Source organism: Heterodontus francisci, chromosome 17, assembly GCF_036365525.1.
Source record: "Heterodontus francisci isolate sHetFra1 chromosome 17, sHetFra1.hap1, whole genome shotgun sequence".
Classification (NCBI taxonomy): domain Eukaryota; kingdom Metazoa; phylum Chordata; class Chondrichthyes; order Heterodontiformes; family Heterodontidae; genus Heterodontus; species Heterodontus francisci.
In genome coordinates this window covers 38,679,829-38,693,160 of record NC_090387.1, presented here as the reverse complement: position 1 = coordinate 38,693,160, position 13,332 = coordinate 38,679,829, and the positions used below count along the sequence as shown (strand labels likewise).

The window sequence follows — 13,332 nt, the reverse complement described above, 5'->3', positions numbered from 1 at the left end:
TTAGTGGGTCTCCATGAGAAAATGGAAATTCAATAATAGAATACAAATCATTGTCATTAGAATATTGTATTCAGCTTTAGACAGCCCATTTTGGGAAAGAAATCAAGCTCATGCAAAGGGTACAGAAGAGATTCATGAGGATGATACTTAGGATGAGAAGCTTTAGAGATATGACAAGAACTTTACCAGAACTGAGGGGTTGCAACTCTCAGGAAAGAATAGACAGGTTGGGGCTATTTTCTCTGGAAAAAAGACTAAGAGGAGAACCAATAGAGATCTTTAAAATTATGAAAGGGTTCAACAGGGTGGATGTGGAGAAACTGTTTCCACTTGGTGGATTGAGTCCAGTGCAAGGGGGCATAAATATGAGATTTGCCACTAACAAATCAAATAAAGAATTTAGGAAAAATTTGTTCGCAAGTAGATCGTTGAGGATATGGAACTCGATGCCATATGCAGTGGTTGAAGCATATACCAGTGATGCATTTAAAGGCAGGCTTGACACATACATGAGGGGGAAGGGAATAGCAGGATATGGGGGTAGAGTGGGATGAGAATCGTTGAGTGTAAACATCAGCATAGACCAGTTGAGCTGAATGGCTTGTTTCTGTGCTGTGGATCAGAGGTAATTTTTGTTGTTCAAAATCATTAAAGGGTTTTAGTTACGTTAGGTAAGGAGATACTATTTCCACTATCCAGTGTCTTGATAATTAGAGGGTATAAATTTAAGATCAGCACAAAAAGAAAGAAGGTTAAGAGAAATATTTTGCATAAAGGTCCATTCAGGCACGGAATGCCCTACCAGAAACACTGGTGTAACACAACATCGTTATACCCTTTAACAGGGAAATGGGTAAATATCTGAAAAAGAAAAGAAATTCAAGGGTATGGGAAAAGGCCAGAGGAATGGTTTTGAATAGATACCTCTTCAGAGAGGAAGCACAGGCATGGTGGGCCAAATAGCTTCCTAATGTGCGATAAAATTCTATGATTCTATGTCCTTCAAGGTAGTTGTTCTAAGCATTTTTGCTATTACACTTTATGGAGTGAAAGTACTTCCTTATGTTAGCCTTCTCCTTTAGTAGTCAGATCAGGTTCTAAAACAAGACCAGAAAGACGCAGTGGGCTGAATAGCCTTTTCTTATTCCTTTGTTGCTTTATTTGGAACTGATTTTAGAGAAAGGCAGTGATGTAGTACTTTAACCTAAGTAATTTGTTCAGAATGAAAACAGTGACACAAAGGTTTGTGCTTTAGATTAGCCTGTCAGTGGCATCGAAGAACATGACTTGTCTCTTTGCATTACTTACCGTGGCAAAGGAAGAGAACAGGCCACCTCTGCTACTTGGGTCTTTTTTGCATCAAGTTGTCTGAATTCAGCTATAAGAGTTTCTAGATCTTCCTGAGTAAAACAAACAGAATTTCTTTAGAAAATTTGCTTTTTAGGACTTCAACTACAACTTGCAATATGATTAAGCACGAACAATATTATTTTATCAAAATGAAAACGCAATAAAGGAATAAAAAGCGCAACAGATCAGATTTATTCCAGACTAACTTAACACAGGTTTCCTTTTGTTAAGTTCCTCCAGCACGACCTAACATGCTCTCAGGTAAATGACCATACTATGAAGTGTCAGCCTCGGCTCAGAGCTTGCACTTTTGCCTGAGACAGAAGGTGTGGGTTCAAATCCCACTTTAGAGACTACAGCATATAATCTAAAATTGCATTTGAGTGCGGTACTGATGGAGTGCCGCATGGTCAGAGGTGCGGTCTTCTGGATATGTTAAATCGAGACCCCGCCTGCTCTTTCAGATAGACCTAAAAGGTCCTGTGGCACTATTTTGAAGAGCAATGGATTCCACCTTGGTATCCTGGTCAATATTTGACCCCTGACCAACAATCAGTAAAACAAATTATCTGTTCACTATCTCAAGTATTTGTGGGTGGACTTTGGTGTGCACAAGTTGGCTGCTGCATTTCTTTCATTCTTCTTTGGCCTCCTTATCTCGAGAGATAATGGATAAGCGCCTGGAGGTGGTCAGTGGTTTGTGAAGCAGCGCCTGGAGTGGCTATAAAGGCCAATTCTAGAGTGACAGGCTCTTCCACAGGTGCTGCAGAGAAATTTGTTTGTCGGGGCTGTTAGAACAGCAAATACACTTAAGAAAAAGGATGTAGTTGGCTGTAAAACACTTTGGGATGCCCTGATGTCATGAAAGGCACTAAATGAATGCAAGTAAACACATAAAATTCTGGAAATATTCAGCAGGTCTAGCAGCATTTGTGGAGAAAGAAACAGAATTAAATGACGAAAGGGATATTGATACAAGGTAAAATGGGGGTGGGGGGGGGGCAGTAATTGAGATAAGTGAAGAAACCAAGATGGGTGTGGAAGAGGTGTAAATGTGAATTGCTGAATCATTATCAACAGCTGCTGACCGAAAAAACAACGGCAGTGGTTACAATTTGAAATTGTTGAACACAGTGTTGAGTCTAGAAGGCTGTACATTGCCTAATCGAGAGATGAGGTGCTATTCCTTGAGCTTTTGTTGAACTACATTGGAACAGTGTAGGAGGCTGAGGTCAGAGAGATCAGAGTAGGAGTAAGGCGGATAACTAAAATGACAGGTGACCGAAATTTAATGTTACACGTGCAGACGAAACAGGTGTTCTGCAAAGCAGTAACCCAATGACATTTGGTCTCCCCAGTGTACAGCAGACCGCATTGTAAGCAGTGAATACAGTATACTAAACTGAAAGAAACACAAGTGCTTTTTCACCTGGAAGAAATGTTTGGAGCCCTGGACAGTGGGAAGGAAGGCAGTAAAAGAGCCAGTGTCACATCCCTTGTGCTTGCACAGGAAGGTGCCATGGGAAGGGGAGGGGATATTGGGGACTGAATAGTGGATCAGCGTCCCTTTGGAATGCTGAAAGGGGAGGGCTACTCACGATATGATCTCCTGTATATTGAGGACACCAAACACACATTGGGTGACTACTTCGCAGAACACCTCCGTTCAATCTGCAAAGGTGACTCCAAGCTTCCGGTCACCTATCATTTTAATTCTCTGCCCTGCTCCCACAATGATCTCTCTGTCCTCGAACTAGACTGTTCCAATGAATTTCAAAGCGCAAGGAATAGCACTTCATCTTTCAATTCGACACTTTACAGCCTTCTGGACTCAACACTGAGTTCAACGATATCAGATCATAACCACTGCCCCCATTATTTCAGACAGCAGCTGTTGGTAACAATTCTACTATTTCCATCCTTTGTTTACTTACTTGTCACATTATCGTCCTTGTTTTGCCTTGCAGCATTATCCCTTTACAAAAACAAAATACTGCAGTTGCTGGAAATCTGAAATAAAAACAGAAAATGCTGGAAATACTCAGCAAGGTTGGCAGCAGCTGTGGAGAAACAGTTAACATTTCAGGTCAATGGCCTTTCATCAGAGCTGTACTGATGAAAGGTCATCGACCTGAAACGTTACGTTTCCCTCTCCACAGATGCTGCTAGATCAGCTGAGTATTTTCAACATTTTTTATACCATCAACCCTTTTGTCATTCAATCTCTCCTGCCCTCCACCCTATTACAGGCCTTCTCTTTCATTCTTTCCTCCCCTTCCGCTTTTTCCTGCCTCTGTACTTGCTTAAAACCTGTTACATCTCGAACTTTTTCCAGTTCTTGATGAAAAGAAATTAAACTGAGATGTTAGCTTTATTTCTCCCTCCACAGATGCTGCCTGACTTGCTGGGTATTTCCAGCATTTCCTGTTTTTGTTTCAGATCCACAGTATTTTTCCTTTGTATATGAATACAAGTTCTTTCTTTCTTTACTGCAATTATCAGTGTGTAGGTACACAAGTGCGGCACCTTTTTTTCCTATGCCATGTGGAAATTTAGCCTCCTTTTCAAATCCCAATTGAGATTGGAAACTAACAGAATTCACAGACACAAACCCACATCATTTATTTACTCTGTAGTGGGCCATGTTGTTACATCCAAGAGAGCTAGACACCACTGAATTATAAAAACTTCAGTTGACAAAGGGGGGGGAGGGAAGGGGTTTCCTTGGGAAGTATAGTGTCATATTATTCCAGAGTGATAATACACTTTGGAAAATTAACATGATAATCCCAGTTATTCCTTTGTTGCATACATGGAAAACTTAAACCATAAAACAAACTGCTTCAAAAAAACTGACAACTCTCAAACAGCAGGAAATATAAGTTTATGACCCATGAAAACAAGTAGATATGCTGAAAATGACAAGCGATGTCCTCGTTGCACGAAGGATCATTAGCGGATATTTTTTAAATCACCAAATCAGAAATCCTGGGATTTTATCATGTTCATCTTTAGCATCAAAATTACAGGTGAAAATCAAAGGGAAAAAATTGGACAAGAAACACAAGTAAAGTTAAGATATCATTAAAGATTTGGTAGAAACTGGTACTTGGGAAAAAATAATTAGAAACAATACAAACTTTGTTTTCTAGTGCAAAGAAAATATTATTCAGGTTTCTTTCATTACATTGAGTCCATCCATTATACCAGTCCAACAACTTGAAAAAGCTGGAAACTTATGAGAAAAAAAGAATCTAATGATCCTTCTGCCCTAAGTTTCAGGTATATCAAGCATTCTTTTGCTTGTTTGGTGGTGGTGGTCTGCCCAAGGAAAGGTTCTCTCTTTTTTTCTCCAACCAGAAGAGATGAGCATGACTAGGGAAGAGGGTATATGAGGTGGTTTCCCATTGCCTTACTTAGACTGGAATGGGATTGAACACGCACTATAGATGTTGTTCTGAACCACATGCTAGCCATCTAGCCAACTGAGCTATCCGGTCCCCCAGTCTTTTGCATGTACTGCAGCGAAAAAAAACATAACTACATGAGTCCCTGAAGAGGGATAAAGTGTTGAAAGCACCTTCCCCCATCGAAGTGTCACTCCCAGCTTCTCTTTTATCAATCCCCTTACTGATGCACTACTCTAGGGGTCTCAAGGGTTATAGGGAACAGGCAGGAAAGTGAAGTTGAGGCCAAGATCAGATCAACCATGATCTTATTAAATAGCAGAGCAGGCTCGGTGAGGCCAATGGCCTTCTCCTGCTCCTATTTCTTACGTTTATGTTCTCCCAAGTTCTTACTTGCTGGAATTCTTGCCATGATTGCCATGGCTGCACAATGTTTGCAGGAATTCCCAATCTTGTGAGAATTTTTCCCAGTGTACAACAATATCACTTACAGCAGCGATACCAGTGGATAAACTTGAGGAAGCGATCTGGTCACTGCTGATTTTCATTTGCACAAGTGGATGCACAAACAGTGTCTCCAAAACTCAGGTATGAGGCTGGGTACTATAACTTCAGTACAATTTCAAATAATCTTGGGTATGAAGGATAATTTTCTGAAATTTCATTGTGACTTGCCCAGGTCCAAAATTGGATAGGGAGAAGGACAAGGATGGAATTAGATAGCTGGAGTTTACTTTGCAATTGATAAAATTTATCACTGATGCTACCATATCATAAGTGTAAAACTATTTTAAAAATTGCATTTTTATATTCTATTTACGTTTTTAGTAATTTCCACTAGAACTCCTTTACTCAACAGTAATATTGGGAATAATTTATCAATCATGCTAATAAAAAAAAAGGATTTATTCCCAACATAATTAGATGTCAAGATAGTCTACTGGAGTAAAGACCTTTGATGGATCAAAAGGTCTTTTATCATCTGCAACTATGATTCTGTTCTCAAAACCTGGCAGCTGCAATCCAACAGGTGCAATTACAATGCCGCTCACTTTACTGCAAAATAGTTTACAGAATTATAGAATTGTTACAACACAGGAGGCCATTCGGCCCAACGTGTCTGCACTGGCTCTCCAAATGAGCATTTCACCTAGTGCCACTCCCCCACCTTCTCCCTGTAACCTGCACATTTTTCCTTTTCATATAACTGTCTAGTTCCCTTTTGCATGCTTCAAGTGAACCTGCCTCCACCACACTCTCAGGCAGTGCATTCCAGACTTTAACAAAACGCTGCGTGAAAAAGTTTTTCCTCATGTCGCTTTTGCTTCTTTTACCAATTACTTTAAATCTATGCCCTCTCGTTCGCGTTCCTTTTACAATTGGGAACAGTTTCTCCCTATCTACTCTGTCCAGACCTCTCATGATTTTGAATTCCTCTATCAGATCTCCTCTCAGCCTTCTGTTCTCCAAGGAAAAAAGTCCAAGCTTCTCCAATCTATCTTCATAACTGAAGTTCCTCACCCCAGGAATCATTCTCGTGAATCTTTTCTGCACTATCTCTAACACCTTCACATCCATCCTAAAGCAAGGCACAAAGAACTGAACGCAATACTCCAGCTGAGGACAAACTAGTATCTTGTACAGTTTCTACTACAAATCATTAAAATGAACAGTAACTCCAAAATCAGACCATGCCATTGGAGGAGCTTATACCAAACTCCTAGTTTAAAACTATTTGAGAGTCATTTTGGAACCTAAAAGTTACACAAGTTGTTGTTGTTGCTTTAAATGCTTCAGAGCTCTCTCCTGGTGTTGAGGTCAATCTGGAGCCAGGCAGTATAAAGAGGGCACCGTCTAGCTGGGTTAGAGCCAATAAACTCAAACCAGTAGTTTCAAACCTTTGTGTCTGGAGCTTCCATGCAAATACTGGCATATTCCTGGGGCCCACTTGACCTCAAGGCAGGATCAGCTCCTTAAAAGGAAACCAGTAATTGCCATTGCAGATTTTTTTTTATTAGTTTACAGACAGCAACAGAAAAAAAAGTGCTGATAAGACAATAAATGCATGTGTATGTATAAAGCATCTGTGCTCACAACACTGTTTACATTGGTAATGGACAGATAGAAACCTGGTGGACCCCCTAAACACACCTTGATTCCATCTACTCCCTCCCCACCTCCACCGCCGCCTTCATAAGTTTTAAATTAATACTAGGACAAATGGGTGTTTTTTTTTTCAAAAGTATAACTGCCAACGACAATAAAAGTCGTCTGAGGCCTGAAAACAGGGGTGAAGCGACAGTTTCCACAAACTCCAGGCCTCTCACCAAATCTCCCTCCTCACCTCCTCCTTCTTTGACCGTTTGGAGACCTTTTTCTCCATTTTGGTCGCAGTTTTCTCAGCTCCCTTTCCCTTCTTGTCTTTTTTACTCTTTTTGCCCATGGTGTCTCCCTCCCAAACGTTTTATTCCCTCACTGCTCGCCGGTTACACGTTCGCAGCTCATATCATGCTGTCAGGCCCTCGCCACACACATATAAACACATCCGGGTCAAACACCATCATCACTGCTTAACCGTTTATGTTTATAAATCCAACCGCCTGCGCCCCTCTCGGCTTTCCAATTCATCAGAGAAACAATAGAAATATCAAGCATGCGCAGAGAAAGCCCTCCTGCGGCTTCGCGCTCAGTCCTCTCCACAGCGCCGCCAACCGGCGAGGGGTCACGTTGTTGCCTCCATTGTTGAATTCCCTGAATAAAGACAGTGAATTCAAATCACTGCATACTTTGAAATTCTCGATGCTTTTTTAACTGTAATTAATATTATTCAATATGTCATCCTTGGCTCAATGGTAGCACTAGTCACCCCTATCTAAATTCCAATACAATATATTAATGAAAGTATTTGATAGACACAATAGCTGATACATTTAATAACCTACCTAAACTATGCTCACTGGCATTTTAAACCAATTCAGTAAATTCTGCTCCAATGTTCAACACGAAGTTAGCAGCAATCAGAAGAAAATCAGATGATTATTTACATTGTAAATCTTTGTGCCACTCCCAGTGCTCCTCCATGCACACTCCCCTCCTCACATGTGGCAGCTACACTCCCCTACCATCACTCATTCACTTACTCTGGACTACTTTCTTTGGTCATTCTTTGAAGATCTATAGATAAAAACAGCTAAGCTGATTTCCTGGAAAAGTCTTCTCAAAGTCTCTGAATCTTACTATTCGGATTATTTTGCAAACCCCTGGAAAGTCCCTACGGATCCCAGTTTGACAACCACTGACATTTCAGTATAGTACTGAGGGAGTGCCTTTCAAATAAGAAAGCCCCCATCTACCTTTGAGGTGGATGTAAAGGATCCATGGTACTGTTCGAAGAAGAACAAGGGAATTCTCCAATATCACTAAAAATACAAATGATCTGTTCATCACCTCGTTGTTGTCTGTGGGACCTTGCTGTGCAGAAATTGGCTGCCTTTTTTTGCTTTACAACAGTAACTTTAATTGAAAAAAGTACTTAATTGGTTGTAAAAAACTTGAGGTCATGAAAGGTGCGAGATAAATGCAAGATCTTTCTTCACTGCAATCATCAGTCTGTAGGTACACTTGTGTGGCACCTTTTGTTTTTCTACGCCATGTGGAAATTTAGCCTCCTCTTAAACCCCAACTGAGATTGGGAACTGACAATTCACAGACACAAATCCATATCTATCATTGGTTCTAAAGTGAGACATTGTTACATCTGAGAGAGCTAGACATTACTGAAGTAAAAAAAATCAGTTCACACTGAAATGGGGGCTGAGGCAGTGCTAGGGAAGTATAATATATAACATTCCAGAGCGATAATATGCAGGGCAACATGCTAAGTTGGATTCCTTGATGTTTATTCACCATAAATTAGCCATTTAATGTCTTGTACACTTTGTTAAAATTAAAAAACATGGGAATCCCAATCACTACTCTTTTGCATACATGGAAAACTAACAAACTGTGTTATATAAATGTAAGTTCTTCTTTCTATGCAGAGAATAATGATAGCTGGGAATGAAAACCAAGGCTGTAATTGATCAATTTAAATTTTGTGCTTGAAAACTAATCTGTCTAAAATTTTAATATATTAAAAATGTATGTCTGTGGACACTTGGTATCATAGAAGCTTACGGTACAGAAACAGCAGACGTGCTTAGTTCCACATTCCCATTTTTTGCCTGTAATGCCGTCAGTTCCTCATTCCTCAATTACCTGTCCAACTCCCTTTTAAAATTATTTTTGGAATCAGCTTCCACCATCTTTTTAGGTAGAACTTTCCAGATCACAACAACACCTTTGGATCTTTTACCAATGATTTTGACAGCTAGTCAATTATTTTATTTTTAATTTCTATGCCCATATTTACAATGTAGACTGTACCAACCTTCTCTCTCTTTGGCCTCCTTGTCTCGAGAGACAATGGGTAAGCGCCTGCAGGTGGTCAGTGGTTTGTGGAGCAGCACCTGGAGTGGCTATAAAGGCCAATTCTAGAGTGACAGACTCTTGCACAGGTGCTGCAGATAAAATTGTTTGTCGGGGCTGTTACACAGTTGGCTCTCCCCTTGTGCTTCTGTCTTTTTTCCTGCCAACTGCTAAGTCTCTTCGACTCGCCACACTTTAGCCCCGCCTTCATGGCTGCCCGCCAGCTCTGGCGAACGCTGGCAGCTGACTCCCACGACTTGTGAACAATGTCACAGGACTTCATGTCGCGTTTGCAGATGTCTTTAAAGCGGAGACATGGACGGCCGGTGGGTCTGATACCAGTGGCGAGCTCGCTGTACAATGTGTCTTTGGGGATTCTGCCATCTTCCATGTGGCTCACATGGCCAAGCCATCTCAAGCGCCGCTGACTCAGTAGTGTGTATAAGCTGGGGATGTTGGCCGCCTCGAAGACTTCTGTGTTGGAGATACAGTCCTGCCACCTGATGCCAAGGATTCTCCGGAGGCAGCGAAGATGGAATGAATTAAGACGAATTGAATGAATTGTACCAACCAAACACACCATAATTACACCTTCCCAACCAATGGTGGCTCTGTAGCACCTCAATATTTCACAGCCATTGCTGTAGAGAAATTCCAACCAATTTTATTTCTCTGGAATTTTGCCCCAATATGGGGGCAGGAGGAGAAGCAGGAAGGTGTGTAATTCCGCACCGCTGCCCACCATGCTAGTTCCCAACGCCGTTCTGATGGTCAGCGATTTTGCTTGGGGTGAGGGTGGAAGACGGGACCCGGCAACCCGCCTGAGTCGGATCAGTGTCCAATTAAGCTTGTTAACGAGCTTGTTGTCAGCTCGTTAAGGACCAGTTTGCAATTTTTGAGGGAAGGCACGGGATCCATGATGCATCTAGAACAGTCCAAGTAGAAGGAGGCGGCAACACAGCGAGAAGCCAGTCATAGCCGCACCATTCAATTAGGTGAGCCGATAAAAGGGTGCACAGCTGAGAAGGACATTCATCTGTTGACATACAGTGTCGTTGGGTGAGCAGAGCAAGTGCTCTGTGTGCACTTGGTCAGTGGAGGGGTCATAACCCTCCAGGCATCGTAGGGCCATAAGATGGGGGTCCAGTAAGCAATATAAGTGCAGCTGACTGCAAGCAAGGCAACAGCCAGGCATGAGATTAAGGTACTCGAGATAGGGCCGATAGTGATGAGGATCAACATCCTCAGGAGCAGATACAGACCCCTGGGCATGAGGAGGGCAGAGGAGAGGAACAAGGGGCAGGAAGGCAACAAAGACAATACCCTCAGCATCGAGTGTACCGCCGAAGAAGAAGTTACCTGGACATGTCAGAGAATTAGTGCCGCAGGAGCCTGCACCTGTCCAGGCAGATGGTAACTGAGATTTGTTCTCTCGTTGAGGAAGACCTCAGACTTCACAGTACTGCTCGCCATGCCCTGCACATAGTCATTAAAGTCATTGTGACTTTGAACCTCTTCACCTCTGGCTCATTCCAAGGATCAGCAGCGGACCTTGGCAACGTTTCTCAAGCACAGCGTCGCGCAGGTCACTGATGCCCTATTTACGAGAGCTGGGCAGTACATGCAACTTCAAACAGACAGGAAAACGCAGGCACAAAGGGTAGTGAGATTCACCGCCGTTACTGGATTCCCGCAGGTGCAGGGTTATCATCGATTGCACCCATGTGGTCATCAAGGCGCTGAGTGAGCAGCCAGTGAGATTCGTCAATAGGAAGGTCTTCCAGTTCGGAAACGTTCAGCTGGTATGTGACAACAACAAGAGCTTCGTGCATGTGTGCGCTTGCCTTCCTGGCAGCTGCCATGACGCCTTAATCCTCCGGCAATCCAAGGTGTCGCAGTTCTTCATGTCAACAATCAAAACTCTGTGGATGGACTCTAGGGTACAAGGGATATCCCTAGACCAGATGGCTACTCACTTCTTTATAATGACCCTGAAATGGAAGCACAGAGGAGCTACAAACAAAGCCATCTTCTCACAAAGATAACCATTGAGTAGGCCATCGGGCTTCTGAAGATGTGGTTCTTGTGCCTGGACCCCAAACAGGAAATCCTGCCCTCTGCTCCAAATTGTCACTTCACTATGAATAATATTATAAAATCAAATATTATATAAAAAGTGATTTTTAAATGATGGCTCAATTACATCTGCCTACCCTACTTCAATTATCCCCTGCCCTCCAATCCTACCATACCTGAAGACTACACTTAATTTTGACTCACTGTGTACAATGACATGGAAGCTTAACTAGTTCTACATTAATTATAGATTTGTTGATGCTATTATTTCCAATCAACAATACCAATTATACTGGACTTTTGATTAAGTATCAAAGTTGTAAATTCGTGTGAGGGGAGAGGTCAGATTAAAGATAGTTTGCTTCTGCAAATGTAATGACATTTCTTTTAAGAAAATTCTGGAAATACTCAGCAGATCATGCAGCATTCGTGGTGAGGACAGATCAGTTAACATTTCAGTTGTGACCCTTTCCTCAAAACAGTTCTGAAAAAGAAGCTGCACCCGAAACATTAATTGGTCTCTGTGGTCTTCACAAATACGGCTTGGCATGCTCAGTGTTTCCAGTATTTTCTGTTTTTCTTTCAGATTTACAGCAACTGAGGTTTCTAGCATTCTTAAACAATTGTTTTCAGGATTTGACAGCTGTTAACAAGTAGCATATGTATGGAACCTCTGTAAGTGACAAATGAATTCACATTTACCTTCAGACCTCTCTCGTGCTTAATTAAGCAGGTTTTGGAAATTGGTATCAAGTCACATTCTTAACATCAGCTCCTCCTTCAGAAACCAAAATGTTAACTGTTCATAAAAGAGATTTTGACCTGAATAGCATTCAAGAGTTTTATGTGTTTGCCTTTGATTCTCCTGCAGAGCTGATGCATTAACAAATGGCATGTGCAGTCACTGAATTTTCAAATGATGTACAGAAGGCTTTTAATACATTTCATTCTTTGACAAACTTAAACTACCGAAATCCACCTTTCATTCCAACACAATTCTATCATAAGTTAGCGCTCCTTCAGATCACCAAATAACAAATGTCAACAAGTTTCTTCAATACTTTAATATAAGTGGAAAATCAATTTCCAGTTAGGAATTGCATTTGTTTAGGTGGAGACAGTTTTTAAACAGTTCTTTTCACATGTTTAAATCTTCAACTCAGCTTTTTCCAACATTTCTTCAGCACTTCTGACACCATATAATGATGGGTAAAATTTACGTGAGTTAGAGTTAACACTGAGTTATATTCTACTTAGCAAATCAAAATAATGTCTTCTGTTTAATATACTGTGCTGCTTATAAAACCTGTTTTATATGGTTCATTATAAAAATAATTTGAATGCATGTATTTTTCAAGTTATTTTGAGGTTGGGAAATGAGTCACATGAAATTACTTAAGAATGGTGGACAACGTAGAAAGTCCAAAGAAAGATGAAGAGAAAAAAAATTACACAAAATAAGCTACAGTATATTTATATGATTTGAGATCTTAACATAAGTGGCACCTTGATGGAATAAGGATTTGCAGCAAGTATTTGAAACAAATGTAGCATTCCACACTCTCCTCAGGGAGGTGCTGCATGCTAGGTTGCTGTATTCAAAGCACATTCAATAAATGTGTCTGTTGGGAAAAGTTGGCTATTCACCAAAGCGCCTCGGTCTCATCTGCTCCTTTCATGACAACATGCACTGCACTGTACAGTTTGATGGCTCCACTTCCAACAGTTTAGGAGTGAAAAATGGAGTGAAACAGGGTTGTGTCCTAGACCCCACAGTTTGACATCTTCTTCTCCATGCTTCTGACCTTCGCCTTCCCTACAGATATGGAAGGAGGCTACTTGCGCACTAGGTCAGATGGCAAGCTCTACAATCTATCAAAGCTGAAAGTGAAGACAAAAACATATTGCGTCCTGATCAGAGAACTCCTCTACGCTGATGATGCTGTGCTAGTCGCTCACACGGAAACTCAGCTACAAAGACTCAAGGACTGTCTCTCCTGTACCTGGAACTTGTTCTCCTTGAATATAAGTA

The 13,332-nt window shown here is 41.3% G+C and overlaps 1 protein-coding gene across 1 annotated transcript in view; it reads right to left on the bottom strand.

The window, feature by feature from the left end:
• Positions 1–7,311, bottom strand: part of klhdc4 (kelch domain containing 4) — a 106,347-nt gene extending 99,036 nt beyond the window's left edge. Inside the window, exons 1-2 of the mRNA XM_068049892.1 lie at positions 7,102–7,311; positions 1,309–1,400 (exon numbers count right to left, since the gene is read on the bottom strand). Of these exons, the coding sequence (XP_067905993.1) occupies positions 1,309–1,400; positions 7,102–7,200 (191 nt within the window). The 5' untranslated portion in view covers positions 7,201–7,311. The remainder of the gene's footprint in view (positions 1–1,308; positions 1,401–7,101) is intronic.
• Positions 7,312–13,332: the final 6,021 nt, after the last annotated feature.